Raw genomic sequence first — 19,185 nt, 5'->3', positions numbered from 1 at the left:
ACATGGTTATGTGAACACCTGTGTACACTTGCATCTGGTGGGTTTGTACATGGGCTCTTTGCCCCCAAGGGCACAAGTGCACGCCTCTGTCTCTGCTCTTGGCCCAGTGGACATGAATATGTGTGGCCGGGTGGACCCATCTGTGTAAGTCCCTGGCTTCACAGATATAAATGAGTCTCAGTAGTGTCCAAGAATCTGAAACGGGGCAGACTGTGGGGTTGCCCATGGGACATCTGAGGAACTGGCTCTGGGAGATTCTGGGTGAATGCCTCCAAAGCTGGGAAGAGGAAAGTTTAGAAGAAAGAAACTGGGTCCCCAGCTGGAGGGGTCAAGGAAGTTGTGGATACTAAGTGAGAGGAGATGCAGAGCCTGGGCTGTGGAGAGGGGAGAATGGGAAAGAATGCTATGCAGAAACGGGGAAGCAGAGCACCTGGCTAACAAATCCATAGCCCCTGGCAGGCACAGACAGGAGAACTGGGTTTTGTTTTTATAAACAGAGTTGTCTCCTTAAAAGTGTCATACCAGCTGCACCATGCATATGCATAGAAGGTATCAGATTGAGTGCTGTCACACCCACATGGGGTCTGTATCTGCACAGGGCTTTTCTAGTTTGACATATGATGGGATTACATCTCAAGTATGTTGGCTTTTACTCAGACAGCACTTAGACAGTGCCTACTGTGTACATGAGGTGTTTGGGAGGAACTAGAATGAAGTGGAATCATGTTCTTATATTACAAATGGAGGAATGAAATATGCAATGCAGAGAAAAGAATACAAGCAGTATAAGGAAAGTGGGTAGGAATTCCACTTTCTAGATTTGTGTTCAAGTCTGAACTCTGTGGTCTTGGGAAAGTTATTTAACCTCTCTGAGTTTCATTTCCCTCATTGATAAGATGAGATGATAACACGAACATCACTAGGTAGTTGGGAGAGTTACAGGAAATAAGGTATATAAAGGCAACTATAAAGCATGAAACAAATGTGGTATGTGGGCTTGGTCAGGCAGCCTCCCTGGCAGAGGAGGGAGCTGACCAGGGGGATGAACAAGGCTCACCTTTGCCCAGGAGAGGACATGAGTGGTCCTAAATTCCACCTGGGGCAGCTCCTGTTCTCACACCTTAGTAAGATCCAAACACCTGCTCCCACAAATCCTTAAATGTCAGAGCAGAAGAGTTCCTTAGAAGAACACAAATGAAACCCCTCATATTACACAGGCAGAAATAGACTCAGAAGGGCTTATCCAGAAGTTTCTAGAAGGAGAGCTGACACGTTGTGAGGCACTGCACCATATTCTTGTACACATTCTGAGCCCTACTGATTGGCAGAGCTTCTGTTAGTTGACACAGAACCTTTTTCAAACAAGAAAAGGGCTGTCCTCTGGGTAGGTGCAGCTCAATGATGCCCAGCTTAGTGATCTGTCAGCAACTCTGTGTGAATGCAAATTAGAACACCGTGCCCCCTTTGGGCAGACACAGCACCCCTGAGCACTGAGCTCAGCATCTAGAGCATGAGCAGGATGGCAGCCTGGCTCCCCTCTCAGGTAGATGTCCTGGGAGACCAGGCCGTATGGCCTGTGTCTGAGCCTGGCAAGGGCTGGGACCAGCCAGCATGCCAAGCTCTGAAGATGCAGCAGCAGGCAGGACACTGTCCCCACCCCATAGGAACTCTCAGTGTAGCAGAGGAAATGACAGAAATGACAAAACTGCAACCAGACATTGTGAAAAGTTCCATGGGAGAGGAGGCTTCAGGATCAGAGGACCCCAAACCGAGCCTCATGGTCAGGAGAGCTTTGCAGATATATGGGCAAAGAGCTAAGGACAGAGTGAAGCTCCAGTGTGTCTGGCACACAGCATTTGTAGGGGTACTTGGGTTTTTACATTTTGAGGCAGCCCTGTCAAACTGATGCACTGAAACACCCTCTGAATCAAAATGGCTCCACTCAAATAATGGATAATGCTTATTAAGCACTTAGCATGTATTTTAATTCATCTACTCCTACAACAATCCTATGAGATAGGAAGTGCTATCATCCACAGTTTCAGATGAGGTAACTGGGGGGCTGAGGTACCCAGATGGTAAGTGGCAGAGCTGGGGGTGGCTCCAAGCGACACTCCTCAGCACCACCTTACGCCACCTCTGGTCAGATGTGTTTTCCCTGCTGCAATTCAGAAATAGGAGGCCAAGGGACGAGCCAGGCTTTGGGATGAAAAACCTAGGACCGCAAGGCGGGTGGCCTCAAGACATGCCTCTTGGATGTCCAACCTCAGAGTGTGTAACTGACCATTGGTCCCACCAACTGCTCTCTGAAACCCAGCACCACCTTTGTGCCATGCTGGCCCCTGACCTCTCCCAACCAGGGGCAGAGCCAGGCAGGGCCACTCACGTTGGGGTAGCTCCTGGGGGACTCGGGTCTCTCATGGGAACCTTTATCTCAAGAACTCCAGGGAGCCTTGCCAAACCTAGCACTGTCTAAGACATTCCCAGCCAACCTTCCTTCCCTCTCTCCCTCCCTCGGGATCAGACTGACATCACGGACTACAGCTCCCCCAGCCACACAGGCAGTAACCTTCTGCGCGTGTAATCCAGTCTCAGTTTCTGCTCTCTGCTATCTCGGAGGACCTGGCCTAACACAGTTGGGGTGGGTAGGTCTTAGTAGAAGCAAAGTGGGTGCCCAGGGAAGGTCCCTGAAGCCCAGGATCCTGCCCCTGGAGGGCAGACAAAAGGGATACTCAGGGAGGATTCCCAGATGGTTGTCATTTAAAGTTGTCATTTACTTTATTTTCCTATCTTCAGACCTTAGAGAGGCTATTCTTTCTTGAAGGAATAATTTCCCTCCCCTGTCACACACTCTCTCTTGCCTTCACCTGACTCTTCCTGGGTCTTATCCGGAGGTCATTTTTCTAGGAAGACTTGACACCTTCTCTGGGTGATGCACCACTGCCCCCTAACCTTCCCCTATCATGCAACACCCCCTACGGCACCGGCAACCTGATTATGCCTCTGTATGCCCCGCTGGGTGGGGGGCTTTTTGAGGGGCAGTCTGAGGCTGTGCCGTTTATCACTGTATTCTGGTGCCTGGTGCAGCGCTGCCTGCAAGGTAGGAGAGTTGAATAAATGAACCCATTAATAAATGGAAGACTTGGCATGCCTTGTGCAAAACAAACACATTACCAGGATGCAGAGTCCCACGGTGGACAACTGAGATCACAAAGGTTTTTGTATGAAGCCAGTTCTGCTAATTAGCAGCTGGGAGGCTCTGGAGGGTCTCAGTTTCACCAAGCTTCAGTTTCTTTATCTGTAAAAAGGGGTGATGATTCCCAACTCTCCAAGGGGGGGCAGATTAAGAATAAAACCCATGAAGACTTTAATAAAGTGGCCGGAGTAGAGTAGTAGGAACTCAAATATGTCAGGCCCTCCAACCCGGCCCCTGAGACACCTCACTGCACACCTGCTGCACACATGTGGTGGTGCTCAGACGGAGGTGCAAGCTCTGCCTCCCTGGCTATGCTGAAGCACTTAGCTCTTTTTGCTCTGCCGTCTGCTCTCCCCGCCTTCTCTTTTTACAATCCCATTTTCTTATCTCTTGATTATTAAAAACTGAGTGGGAAAAATTAGAGAGGGAGACAAATCATGAGAGACTCCTAACTCTGGGAAACTAACAAAGGGTTGCGGAAGGGGAGCATGGTGGGGGGATGGAGTAACTGGGTGACGGGCACTGAGGAAGGCACTTGATGGGATGAGCACTGGGTGTTACACTCTATGTTGGCAAATTCAATTTAAATTTTAAAAATGTAAAAAAAATCTAAAAAAAAAAATAAAAACGTACACATATTGCTCCCCTGCTACTGTCATAGCCACTGGGGATTCAGAAATAAGGATTTGAGAGTCTTCTTTCTTAGAGCTCATGGTCCAGCAAGAGTCTGGGACAGGGAGAGAGTAGAAACAAGCACAAAAATAACTAACTACTGCTCACACAAGGAACAGACACAATAGACTAAGACCCAGCTGCTGGCATGTGACAACACAGATCCAAGATTTTCCACTAAAGCCAGTTCCAAATCATTTTAACATTTTTTTTAAAAGAGGCACTTTGTTGGGTATGATTCAATATGTATTAATTTTTTATGGAATACTTCAGGCATATAAAAAGCATAAGTACAATGCACAACTGTGTACCAACTCTCCAGCTCAAAATAGAAAACCTGGTTGCATTCTCCTTTCTTTTCTATCCCCAGTGGTAACCTCTCTCCTGAATTTGATGCTTACCATTCCCTGGTGTGTTTTTATACTTTTATTACATGTATGTGTATCTACAAACAATGTATCACATTGCTTTACGCATTTTCTTCTTTGCCCTCCAGGTATTTATTTCCATCATTTGCCTTTTTTTCAAATGAAGTTCTCCCACACATTTTAAAACTTTGTATATAAATGTTACATACTGTACGTATCACTCTGTGCCATTTTTTGGTTTTTGCTCAACATTATATTTTTGAGCTGTCTCCATGTTGATACCTATATCTCTAATTCATTCACTTTCACTCCTCTATAGTATTCCATTCTATAACAATATCACCATATTGATCTGTTTCCTGGCAGTAAACAGTGAGTTGGGGAAATAGTATCACTAAGTCTGTCCCTTAGAGTCCTCCAAGAAGCAGACATGAAGACGGCATTAGATGTACAAGAGAGTCATTGGAAAAACACATGAGTGATGGGGGGGGCAGGAGTAGGCAGGAGAGCCTTGAGACCACCGTGAAGGTCTGACACATACATGTGCAAAGGGAGTGGGGAGGAAGGAGGATTGAATCAGAAGAGCTTCTGACTGTAGCACAGTTCTAAGAGACTCAGTAAGGCCAACAGGAAGCCCCTGAGCAAAAGTCATCCTCATGTGAGGCAGGAGTGGCTCAACCCAGCCCTGGCACCCCTGCTGTGCTCAGACACTGGCTGAGGTAGTCCATGGTGGATCTGGTGGTATGACGGCCGGAGCATTGGTCACCGATGTTCTCCACAGGTTTTCTTGAAGCAGGGAGGGGGGTTCTGAATGGTGCCACATTTTGTGTGACTGCCATACTATAAATAAACGAGAGAAGGTAAGTTCTTACTCTGTCTGGCAGACTTTAGTTCATTCATTCATTCATTCATCCTCTACCTCTGGGGAAAAAAAAATGAGATGTTTGAGAAGGCCATCATAGAAAGAGTGATTAAAGATGGGTCCTAAGGGACTGTTTCAAGCATCACTGCTGGAGCCAGAAGTCTCAGTAACCCAGTTCCATTTATTTTTTGGTGGCTACGCAGAGCTCAGCTGTCAGGAATCTACAGTTAAGGTTCCAAGAGGCTCTGTGTTAAGGTTCTAGAGACAAAGAGACCTGCATTTCATTCTTCCCTCTGCCATTTATACAAGTCATCTCACTGCTATAGGTCTCTCACATTTTTCTTCTGTAAAATGAGGATAACCAGACCTATCTCACAGAATTGTTATGGGACTAAAAGAGATAATATAAGCATAATGTTTGATACACATAGTAGGTGTTTTCAAAACCATTAGTTTCTTCCTCTGTCCCTCTAGATCATTGTTAGGGATCATTTTTGGATGCAATATTTTTTCTTGAACTGAGAAATGTTTAAAAACTTAGAACCCTAGTTCTGTAAACTGCAGCTATCTATAGCAATTGGGGTAAATCGAAATGATGTCCACTGAACCTTCTTATTCATACCCATCACTCTTTCTAAAGCAGCATTTGTGATTAATCTCACTCTAGGGCTAAATCGGTCCCAAGCGTTTCCAAGGCACTTGATAAAGAAGCTCTCTGATTTATAGCAAACACCATTATTGAGCGGTGGCAGAGAGAGGCCATTGGGGGATTTGTCTTGCTGGAAACTCTGTCTGTTGGAGTCATTTCTTCTATTTTCCTGGATAAGAGCTCAATTTATTTCAAAATAGATGAATGAGGTCCTTTTTTTGTTCCTTTGGTGGGGTACGAAGGAGAGAGAAGTTGCACATATTTTAAAAATAAAGAAGAATACTTAATATTTAAATTTGGAAAGTTCTTTACAGCTTACACAGACATCAGGATTCAATAGAAGGCTAAGCACATAGTAGGTCCTCAATAAATGTTTGTGGAAGTGTATGGTCATCTCCTTTAATCCTCATAGTGGCCCTGTGAAGTACACCAAGTCCATTCTTCCTGTTCAGCAAAGGAGGAAGCTGAAGTTCACAGCTAAGAAACAGCACAACTAGGACTCTGATGTAGACTCACCTGAGCTTTACCCCTCACCCACCCACTCATGACACCGTGACCCCCCACGGCCCAGGAGCAGAGCTATCTATCATGCCCATTCTTTGAGCACAAATGCCTGACAAGCCACTTCCTCAGAGAGAAAACCTGGTCAGCCAAGGCTGCAACTTATTTTTCACCTGGTTTTTGGGTTCATTTGGTTCTATTCCAGAACACATTTATGGAACATTTGCCTCTTACTGAGAGTCCATCTTCCTTACTTTGTCTGCTCAGAGCCTGACTCTCCTCCCCAACAACCCTTATAGATGGTCATCTTGGCTTGAACATTTCCAGGGACAGAGACCTCCCTACCCAGTGGAGCTGTCTGCTGTTGAGAGCTCTTCTTATTTGATTAGGCCAGCATATTGCTCTGGAATGTAATTCCCTAGACCTTAGTCTTGGCTCCAGGCAGAAGAGTAGCAGAAAGAAAAAGCTTAGGCTCAGGCAGACATGGCTTAAAGCATAGCCAGGCCACTTACTATCTCTGTGACATTGATATTTAACTTGCAAAATGTATTATTTAACTGATAAAATGGAAAGTGGAACCAGTAATATTTTATCAGCAGGAATTCTTCTGAGTGCAAGTAAAAGAAGACTCAATTAATAGTGGCATAAACAATAAAGACAATTATCTCACTTCACAAAGAGTTTCAAGGGAGGCAGTGCCAATGTTGGCTCAGCAACAAGGTAATATTAGGGTTCTTGGTTGGCATCTTCATGATTCTCAGGTTCATGAGAAGGCCACAGCAGTAACACACATCATATCTTAACACAGCACCTGCAAAGCAGAAATAGAAGTCAGAAGTTACAAAAAAAAAAAAAAAAAGAGTTTTATATAGGGAGGGACGTACTTGCCATCTCTGGAAAATATTACATGTTCCTTTATGCCTCATTGACCAGATCTGGTCACATGCCTAACTCCTATATCAATCACTGTCTTTGATGGATAACGTTGCCTTGGTTGCCTTAAATGGGCAGGACACAGCCACCTAAACAGAACAAAGTTTTGCTGGAAAAGAAGAGGAATAATGGCTATTGGCTGGGCAGCAACGGTATTGTAGTTGAGGGTAAAAGGGAACATATGCAAAGTGTTTAGTAGAGTCTCTGACACGTTTTACTCTGTGTTGACTATTACAATTGCCTCTTATTGTTATAAAAGCTAATAAAAGTATCCAACTTCTCTCTGACCATCTCCTCTCCCGGCAAGAACTTGAGTTCATTGTTAAATTATGCTCTACCTTGATGATCATGCTCCCTGGCAGAAAGGATAAAGGGGTCATAGGTAGGGCTGCCTTGTTACACAACTATCCTGGGTGTTATCTACATTGTTATGCCAGTGAATGGTGCCCCCTGGAGGGTGCAGTTTATACCTTGTGTGACCATTAAACTTGGTCCTAATAGGAGTAAAATAATTATTTCTGTGTCATCTGTCTTCACCATACTATCTTCTCCCAGAAGTGTTTCCCTCCTGTCCTTGGAATATTTGGTCCCAACATAATCTTTAGATTCAGGGTTTGTCCTTTTAATTTTAACTTTTAGCTTTTTTAGTTTTTTTATATTTATCATTATTACTTTTCCTAAATCTCACTTTGAAAATTAGCCTGAATCAATAACTTACCAACAAAAAGAGGGAGAAAGTCAGTGGCCAGTCATGAGCTTGACCATGGGAGCTCTGTCTGCCCTCTTTGTATGTCAGTGACGCCTAGCCTAGGGTGAGGAGGGCTTTCTGGCTCTGCTGGGACATTTGAAATAGTTCAAGGAGAGAGATGTCACCAGCAGAGGGCAGAGAAACCAGAGCAGGTAATGTCTGATTAATACCCAATGTTACCTTGAGTAGAAAACAAATGATTTTGTTGAAAAATATTCTTATGTTTGTTTCTTGACATACTCTGACTTACCAAAACAACAACAACAACAACAACAACAAAAATCTCCTAATTTGAGGCCTGGCCTCAAAGAAATGAATCTCCTCCTCTCAGATTTTGGTCCCAAACTTTCCTTTGAAAATCATCTTTGAGGGTAGCCTGGGTGGCTCAGCGGTTTAGTGCCGACTTCAGCCCAGGGCATGATCCTGGAGACCTGGAATTGAGTCCCACGTCAGGCTCTGCATGGAGCCTGCTTCTCCCTCTGCCTGTGTCTCTGCCTCTCCCTCTCTGTGTGTGTGTGTGTGTGTGTCTCTCATGAATAAATAAATAAATAAAATCTTTAAAAAAAAATGAACATCATCTTTGGAAGTGGACTACAAGCCACAAAGTTGAGAGGGAAAAATACTACATGCATAAACCCACTGCCTTCTTACAGGTGCTCTGGAGGTAGATATTACCAAATATTTGGGAGGAGTGAAATTAGTCCTGGGAAAGTAAAATAATTAATCTAAGGTCATCTGATTTGAAAGATATTTTTCTACATTACACTGTGTGTTCATGCATTATATACCAACCAACCAACCAACCAACCAACCAAAAAGCCAATATACTGACACCTAACACCTCCAGGTAGCATTAATCTGGGGCCCAAAAGCTCAGGTAGTCCAAACCATGATGTCTGCACCAGGTCACTGAGGCTCCCTGGGCTCTGATTTCTTCATTCATATATAAAGCGGGGCAATCATAGCCACCTCACAGAACTGTTGCAGGAATCAAATAAATATGTCAAGTGCTTTTGGGGCCTGGTTTGTATGAGGTCTCAGTAATGAATGGTGACTCTTATTATTGCTCTGATTACTGATCTTATTGTCAGTAACTTGATCTTGCTGAGCCCTAGTGACCACATCTCCAGAACAATCCAACCCAAATGTCCTCTCCAGAATAAGTTTGAATGCTGCTAAGCAGGCTCCTCAAGACTGGTTTGTCTTCCCAGCCTGCCTTTCCTTCACGTTTCGACTCCTGACAGATTTCTGTGCTCTGGACGAGGCCATTGAGTGGTGACTCTGCAATCTGTTCCGGCTGTTAAATAAACTTCTCCTGCTCCCAGACGAGCTGTCACATTTGTGTAAATACCACTTTTTGCTTGGACTATGATTTCCAAGTCAAAACTCCCACTGCATGGGTGGCTATTAGGGTCACTCTAGATCCAGAGCCCATGAATCACAGATAATAGGTTCAAACTGAGAGGCTGCTCTGGGAATTGACTGTGTGGCCTGAAGGAGAGATGATTAGCTATTGTACTTAGGCATGTTTATGGCTACTCTGGGTATCTGAGCATCACTGTCCATGTCACTACCATTAGAAGAGGTAGCACTATGAAGGGACAATAAGCAACTCATGCCAATACTACTGTTTACAAGGCCGATTTATATCTCATAGACTTTTGACTTCCCCAAAACAATCCCCAGAGATAGGGATTATTAGAACTATTTGCAGTGAAGACACCTGGGTGACTCAGCAGTTGAGTGTCTGCCTTCAGCTGGGGGGCGTGATCCCAGAGTCTCAGGATCGAGTCCCGCATTGGGCTCCCTGTATGGAGACTGCTTCTCCCTCTGCCTGTGTCTCTGCCTCTCTCTCTATCTCTCTGTCTCTCTCTCTCTCTCTCTCTCTCTCATGAATAAATAATTTTTTTTTGAAAGAACTATTTGCAGTGGAACTATGGGCCAGTTACTTCACCTCTCTGAACTTGAGTTTCTCTTCTGTTAAGTGGAGTTGTTATGGGGATTCAATAATAACAAGTTTGATAGTGACCTTCACAGTTTGGTTTCCCTTCAAAGCAGGCCCTGAGGTAGGCACTAAGGTAGGGTAGGTGGGCACCAGGTCATTTGGTAGCGATTGCTGGGAAGCACATGTGGAGAAGTAAATGAAGAGAGTGGTAAGGAAGAGAAGCTTATACAGAGTATGTATCAATGAGCAGGTTAAAGTTCTGGGTAACGGGGGTCCCAGTCCCACCTACTGGCAAACTGTGGAACATACCCTAGAATCATCCCAAAGTATGAGACATTTATCCACTGACACTGATCCCCTGGATGTGAGACATTCTGCAGGAGTTAAATGCCCTGTTCTTCTGAGATGCCCCTGCTGGTGGCTGAACAAAATCAGGAGGTGCCAGAGAAACCCCTCAGCAGAGAAGGAAGCAGCAGGGTGAGAAAGGTACTGGAAACTCTCCACCCCAGCTGCAGATGATCTTGGGTGGCCTGAGGGCCCTCACAGGTGGTCCTATGTACTCTTGATGCACATATCCTCTACATGCTGAGGAAATGGCTGAGCTCCAAGCATATGTTTAGGCCTCCCACCCACCACCATGAAACCCCAACTATTACCACCTCCAGTTTCCAGAGGAAGAAAATTGAGTCTTACAGAATAAAGTAATTCACTTAGAATGAGCCAGCCTCATCTGGCTTTCATTGTAGATGCTGAGCTCTTAAGGGCAAGCCTAAGGAGAATATTAGCCTGCTTGATAGAATGGGGAGACTCACAGTGAAGAGTTTGCTCAACAACTTTGAAAAGCAATGCTAGCCACTATTATATTCTTAAATTGATTGAAGAGATGCATCTTGAGCAGTGCTTTGGATCAAGAGTAAGAAAAAAAAAAAAAAAGAGTAAGTAAGAAAGATGACTGCAACAGAGCTCCAACCCCCAGGTGGCTCCCAGGTGGAGGGTGGGCTTGCCGTGCAATGTGGCAGACATGATCTGTCTCCACGACATTCCAGTGAGGATGAGCAGAGGCTCTGAGAGGCATAGTGGCTTATTCCATCATAGAGCTTGTAAGGAAGACAGGCTCTGAAGCCCAATCTTCAGACCTCAAATGCTCAGTGGTTTCCTAAACTAGTTCCTTTGACAAGAAAGAGTTGGGTATTTGTGATCAGCTCAGATCAAAGCTAGCGACCCAAATAACTTTGGGTAGTTGTTGAGTCAAATAAGTCTATGATTTCAGACAGGGATAAGTGCTATGAAGATAAATAAAGCAGAGAATAGGGTTAGTGAATGAGTGAGTGGAAGGTAGAGAACTGGTAGGATTTTTCTTTTTTTTTTTAAAGATTTTATTTATTTATTCATGAGAAACAGAGAGGAGAGAGAGAGAGGCAGAGGGAGAAGCAGCCTCCATGCAGGGAGCCTGACGTGGGACTCGATCCTAGGTCTCCAGGATCATACCCTGGGCTGAAGGCAGCACTAAACCTCTGAGCCACCCGGGCTGCCCTGGTAGGATTTTTCTGCACCTGCTATGGAGTGTTTGTGGGAAGCTGGGTTCTGGGAGGAGGTGATATACCCTGGCACATGGGTGAGGCTTTCCCCTCACTGCCTTATAAAGTTCACCCCAAAACTGCCTCAAGCATTCAGATAACCCCTATTGCTCACTTGTCTGTATTCATTCATATGTATCCATTCATTCTTTCTTTCGGTCTTTGGACTTGTCAGTGAGCACTTACTATGTGCTGATTTGCATTCCTGAGGGCTTCTGTGCCCTTGTAATGAACTTGTTTCATTCAGCTGGTTGGCTCACTGCACGCGTTGAAAGATGGTGTTGAGAGGGGAGACCATGGAAAGTGTCAGGGATTATGGAGCAAGAGAAAAGATTTGGGCCCTAGAACAAAGGAGGACCCCAAATAAATGTTTCCTGCATTGCCCTAACAGTCGCTCTCATTTACTTTGTGCGAGACAAAGCAAGTCAAAGTCAGTAAAAGCTTCTGTGTATCATAAACCTAGTTAAATTCCTAGGCTATCTGTGTGACCTTGGCCAAGTTACACAGTCCTGTGAGCTTCCATTTCCCTGTTAATTGGTAAAATAACCCATGCCTTGAAGAGGTGCTGTGAGGATTAAAGGGAGAGAAAGGATATGGGGTCTTGTCCTTAGCAGGACTCGCCAAACATGAATCCTCATTCTCTCAGTTCATCATCTGAAGAGTGGGCTGGCCAGAAAGACGTTGACTTAAGCATCAGAAAGTAGAAATTGATGGAAACCAGTTACACTCTCTAGACAAAGATCATTATAGGATTAATAGAATAACTGGGTTAAATACACACACACACACACACACACTCATAAGTTGGACTAAAACAAAACATGGTATAAATAGGCTTCCCTTTGTCTTACATATCTTCAATTTTGTGTTGTACTAGATCAGGCCAATGGCCATCCTTTTGGAAATGATCTCTCCTAACTAATAATCTTACAGCCCAGACTAAAACAATGTTAGAATATAAGAATCAGCAGAAGTATAGCAGTTTGGATACTGTACAAAGTATACACACATAACTATATTCAAAATCCATAATAATCCTGGGAAGTAATCAGGGCAGATGTTACTATCTCATGTCCTCCCCCCTCCCCCAATCCCTGCAGAAACAAGACTAGTCATATTGTCCTTGATTCTCTCAAGGCTACTATAGCATCAGAGGAATAGTTGTAGAAAAAATAAAATTCAACTTGTTGGTTTCTGTACAAAAACAGTAATTACTTTAAAGACATCCTTAAATATAGACCTTTAGGTAGATCATCCATTATTCCTAACCCACAAAAATATAGTTCTACTTTAATATATTGGTCAAAATTAATACATGTCAATTTTACTTTCTTTTATAGTCTAAAGAAAAAAAAAGCAATCGGACTTTAGATCCCTGTTGACCAGGATGAGGTCCCAGGCCCCTTGTGGTCCTCACTGATGGCACTGGGACTCTGCCAGCTATGCTTAATATTTCAGAGAGCCTAACTAAAAATTTTATATTTTCTCTCACATAATTAGGCCACCCAGACTAATTAAAATCACAAATTTTTCTTTTGGCTGGAATTTTGATAATACCAGAGATCACATGACAATCAGAGGTCCTGATTGGTCTTTGATGATATCACAGAAATTCTGAGACACGGGGGCAGGACCACACTGTGACTTACACCCCATGCCCAACTAACTCAACCCCTAAACAGCTGGCACCCCAAGAAGCCTTGGTCTTGAATCTAGACTCTCCACCTCTTCAAGACAGAACTCTGTGCTGTCAAAATCCATGCAGTCAGGTCAGGTGAAAGGAGTCCTTGATGATTGAAACGCTGGGAGTCACTGGCCTACCTCTGAAGGCTACTGGTTTTCTGTTAGAAGTTAGGGGCTCTACACTGACATAGTTCTTTCCAGTAATAAAGTGAGAGGTATTTCTCGGCACAGATTAAGGAGCTCTCCAGACCCTAATAAAAACATGTCATAAGATGATTCACAGGAATTGTATCCCTCATATATATCAATACTCTTAAAATGAATATTTTTACCACCTGTCATAGAGTATTAAAATGAATGCTTTTAAGAGAAAGGAGGGTATTGGCCCTACGGTTCACAAGTGAGGGGTGAAGGGAAATGAGCAGTTTTCATTGCCACTTCCTTTATGAGATCTGCCAACTAAAGTGGTAGTAACTGGATGTAGAGCACAGGTTTGGGGGTCAGAAGATGAGGGTTTGAATCTCAGTTCTGCCATTATGAGCTGAGTAGTGCTGGGCACACAGTTGCTTAGTATCTCTGAGCTTCCAGATAAAAAATGTAGGTAATACCTCCCTCTCCAAAGAATTTGGTATTGCTCAAGGAGCACTGGATTACAAATCAAGAATCCTTTCCTTCTCATCCCAGTCCAGCCATCGACTTGAGGTGCATCTTGGATAACTTGCATAATCCTTCCAAGCTTGAGTCTTCTCCTTCCTAAGTAAATACCACCACTAATCCTTCCAGTTTCATAGGGTGGTTTGGAGGGTAGGAGATACTTCAGGTTGTAAATGATAAAGCCCATATTCTAATGCAGATTTACTACCATGTCAACATAAAACTTATGTTACCTTGTTTTTGCTCAGATTAAATATGATTTTGGACCAAATCTACAAAGAATGATCTTGTTTCTGTGCCTGCTGAAAAAGGATAAATGTTGGCACTGACTGTAACCATCCTCAGCTCCAGCCAGGCAGGATCACCCCATCCCCTGTGGTTGCTTCTGAGTTGCTCTTTAGAGGGTGCAGTTAGTATTGAGGGTTCTGTTTCAGTATTTGCAAGGTGAGCCACTCTTCTCAACGGGATGTGAATGAAGCATGTAACTCTGGCAGCTGCACAGCTATCTTGACACCAGCAGAGAAGAGTGAAGCCAGAGCTGAGAAAAATTGCAGAGGAAAAGAACCATTGCTCTGATATCATGATCCTTTGGACTAAATCATGTCCAAAGCTAGTGTACTTCTGGGCTTTTTTGTTAGGTAAGGCAATAAATTTTCTTGAGTTTCTTGAGTTGGTTTTTTTTTTTTTTTTTTTTCTGTTCTTGGAAGTAAAATAATCTTAAATACATCGAGTAACATTGAACAAATTTCATTAACCCTCTAAACTTCAGATTCCTGGAGTATAATGGGGGGTAATAGACTACCTATCACAAATAGGGCTGCAGTGAGGTTCAACAGTGTTTGAAAAATGCTTAGCACCGTGCTTGGTACAAAATAAGCATTCAATAAATCATGGCTATTTTTATTGTTTGGAGCTCTACACATTATGCTAAATGCTTTCAGTACATCATTTGCCTTCATCATTTCAGTCTATGAGGTAAGATTTCTTATCCCCATTTACAAATGAATAAGTGAGGGTCAGAGGTGAAATGTTTTGCCCAGGGTCCCATGGCTACAAAGAGACAGATTTCATAAGGTGTCTTTTCTTTCCTTTTCTCTTTCTTCTTTCTTTTTTCTTTCTTTTCTTTCTTTTTTCTTTCTTTCTTCTTTCTTTCTTTCTTTCTTTCTTTCTTTCTTTCTCTTCTTTCTTTCTCTTTCTTTCTTTCTTTCTTTTTCTTTCTTTCTTTTTCTTTTCTTTCTTTCTTTCTTTTTCTTTCTTTCTTTCTTTCTTTTTCTTTTCTTCTTTCTTTCTTTCTTTCTTTCTTTCTTTCTTTCTTTCTTTCTTTCCTTTCTTTCTTTCTTTCTTTTCTTTCTTCTTTCTTCTTCTTTCCTTCTTCTTTCTTTTCTTGTTTTTCACTATTCTTTGACCAGATGATGTTGAGTGTACAGTATCAGTAAAATACTAATTGAATACCCACAGTGCGCCAAAAATTATTAGGTATTAGGGACATAGCAGTAAATATATATATTGTTCTTTCGTTTGGTTTCAGAGGACAGTTGTACAACTGCCCAGGTTCTAGAGAGATTAGATTGAATTTGTGCCCTGTATTTATTGGCATCATGCTCCTAACAACTGAGCAACTAGCCAATGACACCTAAATCCTCTGGGTATATGAAAAGCCCTGACAGTAATGGTATGCAACTAAATGCAGAACTTAGGTCTTTTCCATATACAACTTAGACCTTGCGTATACATATTATATTACATTTCAACTGCTATTTAAGTTCTCCTAAAACCCTGAGCTGAAATGTAACATTTCTTTTACATTTATTGATCCCATGGGTTAAAAAAATATATCTTTTTTATATTCCCTATAAGGTATTCTCTATATATTTTGTGCTCTGTCAACTTGTATATGTTTCCTGGAAAGTCTGAACAGTACAATTAGATGTGATAATGGGATGGAAGGAAAAATAGACTAGGGCCTCCACTACACTATTTTCTTAGGAAATCTACAGGGAAATCTAACGGTGTGTTTTACTGTTTACCTCTAGGTGACATTCTCCAAATGACTTTACATGTTATGGAGAGCCTCTGACAGAACTGCAATCATGGTCAGAGTGTGAACAACGACCAGAAGAACAGTTAATCTGAATCTCCTCCTTGCAAGTGTTGTCTTATGTACAGATCAAGACATTCCTTACCAGGAATCTCTGGTAATTTAAAGAGCCCCTGAAATTCTCTTAACAGCTAGGTACCTATTTTGTCTAAGGAAATGTGTCAGGACACATCCCAAATGAGGAGTCACCAGCTTCTACAGGCAGAGGGAGAGATTCTTATCTGCTAACCTGCCTCACCCAGGCTCTTCATGTACAGTTTTTGGTAGAAGGGTCTGAGAAGGAACACCTGAAATGACATCTTGCAGAGAAGTGATCCTGATTTTATAATTAGATTTTTACCTGACTGAAGCCATACATGAGGAAGCTAACACACACCTGGAGATGGTGCCTGTTTCTCTGATAGCTTAGTTTTAGGTACCTGCGAGTTGTGAAGATGGACAGATGTGCAGTCAGATAATCTAGGTTTGCTCTTTCTAGGTGAGAGACACCGGGTATACTACATAACCTCTCCAAGCCTGGTTCTCACCGTGAAAGGAGACCGCTGCAACCTCCTTCATGGGTCCCAGCTCATAGTACACAGTCAATAAAAGATAGTTTCTTTCCCTTTTAATTCTCCAATAAACTACTTAATATAACGTGTTTCAAGAATAATGTCCCTCTTGTGAATAGAAACTTAACATCACTAGACTTCACCAGTTTGGGAGTACAGATAATTTTATACAAATAATAATACATTTTAGAAACTTATTTCCAGACTTCTGTAACAGTAATTTCTGAGCACTGCTAGGGCTGTGCCTTGTGCTCCCTGCCCCATCTTCTTCCAGCCCTTAGGTGATGTCTGCTGCCCAGGGAGATCAACTTGGGGGCTGCACCTTCTCCTGCCCCTCCTGGGTATTCCCTCAATGAGAACGGGGTCACTGGCTTCTCTGAGAACCCCTGAGATTCCCAAATCATACTATTGTAAAGGAGCCAAGATGATACAACTTTCTGTTAGGACTTTGGACTGTCAGTGGCACACTATGTTTGCAAGGAAGCGACCCTCTCTTGCCATTTTGTTTCTCACTCTGTCACTTGGACCACAAAGGTCACTACTTTTCCCTCCTGTGGAAACAGTTTAGCTTCTGCCTAGATAGCCCTTTTCCCCTCAGAGTCCATAAGCGAGGGCCAGGAAATTCTCCATCCCAAGGTCCCCTATTCCACATAATCCTATCCTAGTGCAAGTCAATTTCTGCAAACGGATACTTCAGATGGTCAGTTTCCCAGTTCATCATAACCACCCAGACTCTGAATCCCAGTTTATGCTCGGCCATAACTCTCTCTACATTAAGAATTACTGCACATTCTGATTTTTCATCCACTAGAGGTCTGCCTTCCAAATGAAAAGCAAGTATGAGACAGAGTAAAATGTGGAATATAAATTTATTCTGTGACATTTTCCTCATTGAAGATATTTTAAAATAGATTAAAATACATCAATATTTCATGAAAATACCTTGAAGAATTTAGATAATACTTGTAATATACATGATTTGACCCTGAATATACATTTTTTTATCTCAAACATCATTTTTTAAAAAGTAACATAAAAATGGTAAGAGTTGATACATTCTTCATATATCCTGTGTCTCATAAATTTTAATTCAACTGCCAGTTCTTTTCTCAACTATGTATGTTAAGGGTATTTGCTTCTGTTGTTGAATGGTAAGAGTATCCATTTTCTGTTTCTCAGCAGTGATTTTTAGGTTTTCTTTCTCCGATTCTTCCAGAAAATGCTTCATGCTGAGTTTGAATAGTAATCGAGGGTCTGGTCCTGAAAGTGGTGGGCAATTACAGATCTCTCTAATTTTAAGAGCCTAGAAATAATACAAAAATATACATACATAAATGTATTAAAATTTTTCCAGTAATTCCTAATATGCTCTTTGTAATACAATGAAATATAAGAAAACATTCTGTATTTTTTGGAATAAAAGGTGTCTTAATTACAATACATGAAAGAGAACCATACAGAAATTCAAGAAACATAGTTACATTTTCATTATTTGTTCACACAGTAATGAATATCTGAAGTGACTGACTGATGTCCTATTGGAATAAACAAGACTTCTTATGTGTCTATGATTTTAGTCAAGCTAGGCCTGATCGTAAGAACATCCATCCAGATTTTAAAAGAGCTGAAGACTCAGAAAAGAAAACAATGCATGTAGAAATGTGAACATACTCAAAGAAGATACACATAACTAGGGCAGTCGAGGGAGCACTGATGCTAATAACCTAGGAAAGTAAACAAATCAAAATAATGATAGTTTTTAATTCCAGGAAAAATAAAATGCTATAGGAAAAGTAGTCACAGTATACAACATGGCTCAGCTGTGAGGGGCGTTTAACAGTTTTAAAAACACCGAAGCTTGACCTATCCAAAATCACAACTAAATACTGGGAAGAGGGAAAGCTGACAGCTGACCATGTGTGTATGTGCATGGGGTATGCCCCAATGGTAAGGGGAAGCTTAGTTCTCATCCCCTACAGAGTAAGTAAACTGGTAATGCCTAAAACTGAAAAGTTAGGAAGTAGCAATATAAGTATGTTTGTTATATAGTTATGGTGGGAAATACCAAAAGTATCATTTAAGAGAGCTGAAAATGGTTACCCTTAAAAAATTTAGGGCAAGGTAGAGGGACTGCAGCTTTAAATAACTAGACTTGGAGATCTATGTGATTCTTTAAAGTGGATACATAAATGACCTTAAGATATAAAAACTCTGGTTTCATTCATACAGGGAATATAAAAAATAGTGAAAGGGATTATAGGGGAAAGGAGAGAAAATGAGTGGGAAATATCAGAGAGGGTGACAACATGAGAGGCTCCTAACTCTGGGAAACAAACAAGGGGTAGTGAAGGGGAGGTGGGCAGGGGAATGGGGTGACTGGGTGATGGGCACTGAGGGCAGCACTTGATGGGATGAGCACTTGGGTGTTATACTATATATTGGCAAATCGAACTCCAATAAAAAAAATATACCAAAAAAGACATAAAAACTAAAATAGAATTTTTTTTTTCTAAAATAGAAAATTTTTAAGGAAAAAACATTTTATATCTAATGGGGGTTAAAAGAAAGATATTTAGGGGAGGGACCTAGTTTAGTTTTTTATTCTAACTTTTTATAGTGATGCATGTTAAGGGAAGTAAGTAAAGCAGGGAAGGAGACAGTCAGTATTTGGGGGTTAGTAAAATTTTGGAAAGATTAGCCCGGTGAGGTTTCACTGATAAAATAATGATGGCAGTGGGGAGGGGGTGC

At 42.2% G+C, this 19,185-nt stretch overlaps 1 protein-coding gene across 3 annotated transcripts in view; it reads right to left on the bottom strand.

Moving 5' to 3' along the window:
- Window positions 1–17,287: 17,287 nt before the first annotated feature.
- The window catches only part of OMA1 (OMA1 zinc metallopeptidase), a 71,937-nt gene continuing 70,039 nt past the window's right edge, over window positions 17,288–19,185 (bottom strand). For all 3 annotated transcript variants that reach the window (XM_025427799.2, XM_025427800.3, XM_025427804.3), the window contains one exon: window positions 17,288–17,740. In XM_025427799.2, the coding sequence (XP_025283584.1) occupies window positions 17,528–17,740 (213 nt within the window). In that variant the 3' untranslated portion in view covers window positions 17,288–17,527. The remainder of the gene's footprint in view (window positions 17,741–19,185) is intronic.

This window comes from Canis lupus, chromosome 5, assembly GCF_003254725.2.
Source record: "Canis lupus dingo isolate Sandy chromosome 5, ASM325472v2, whole genome shotgun sequence".
Classification (NCBI taxonomy): Eukaryota; Metazoa; Chordata; class Mammalia; order Carnivora; family Canidae; genus Canis; species Canis lupus.
The sequence above is the reverse complement of the archived record's forward strand: the minus strand, read 5'-3'. Positions and strand labels throughout refer to the sequence as shown.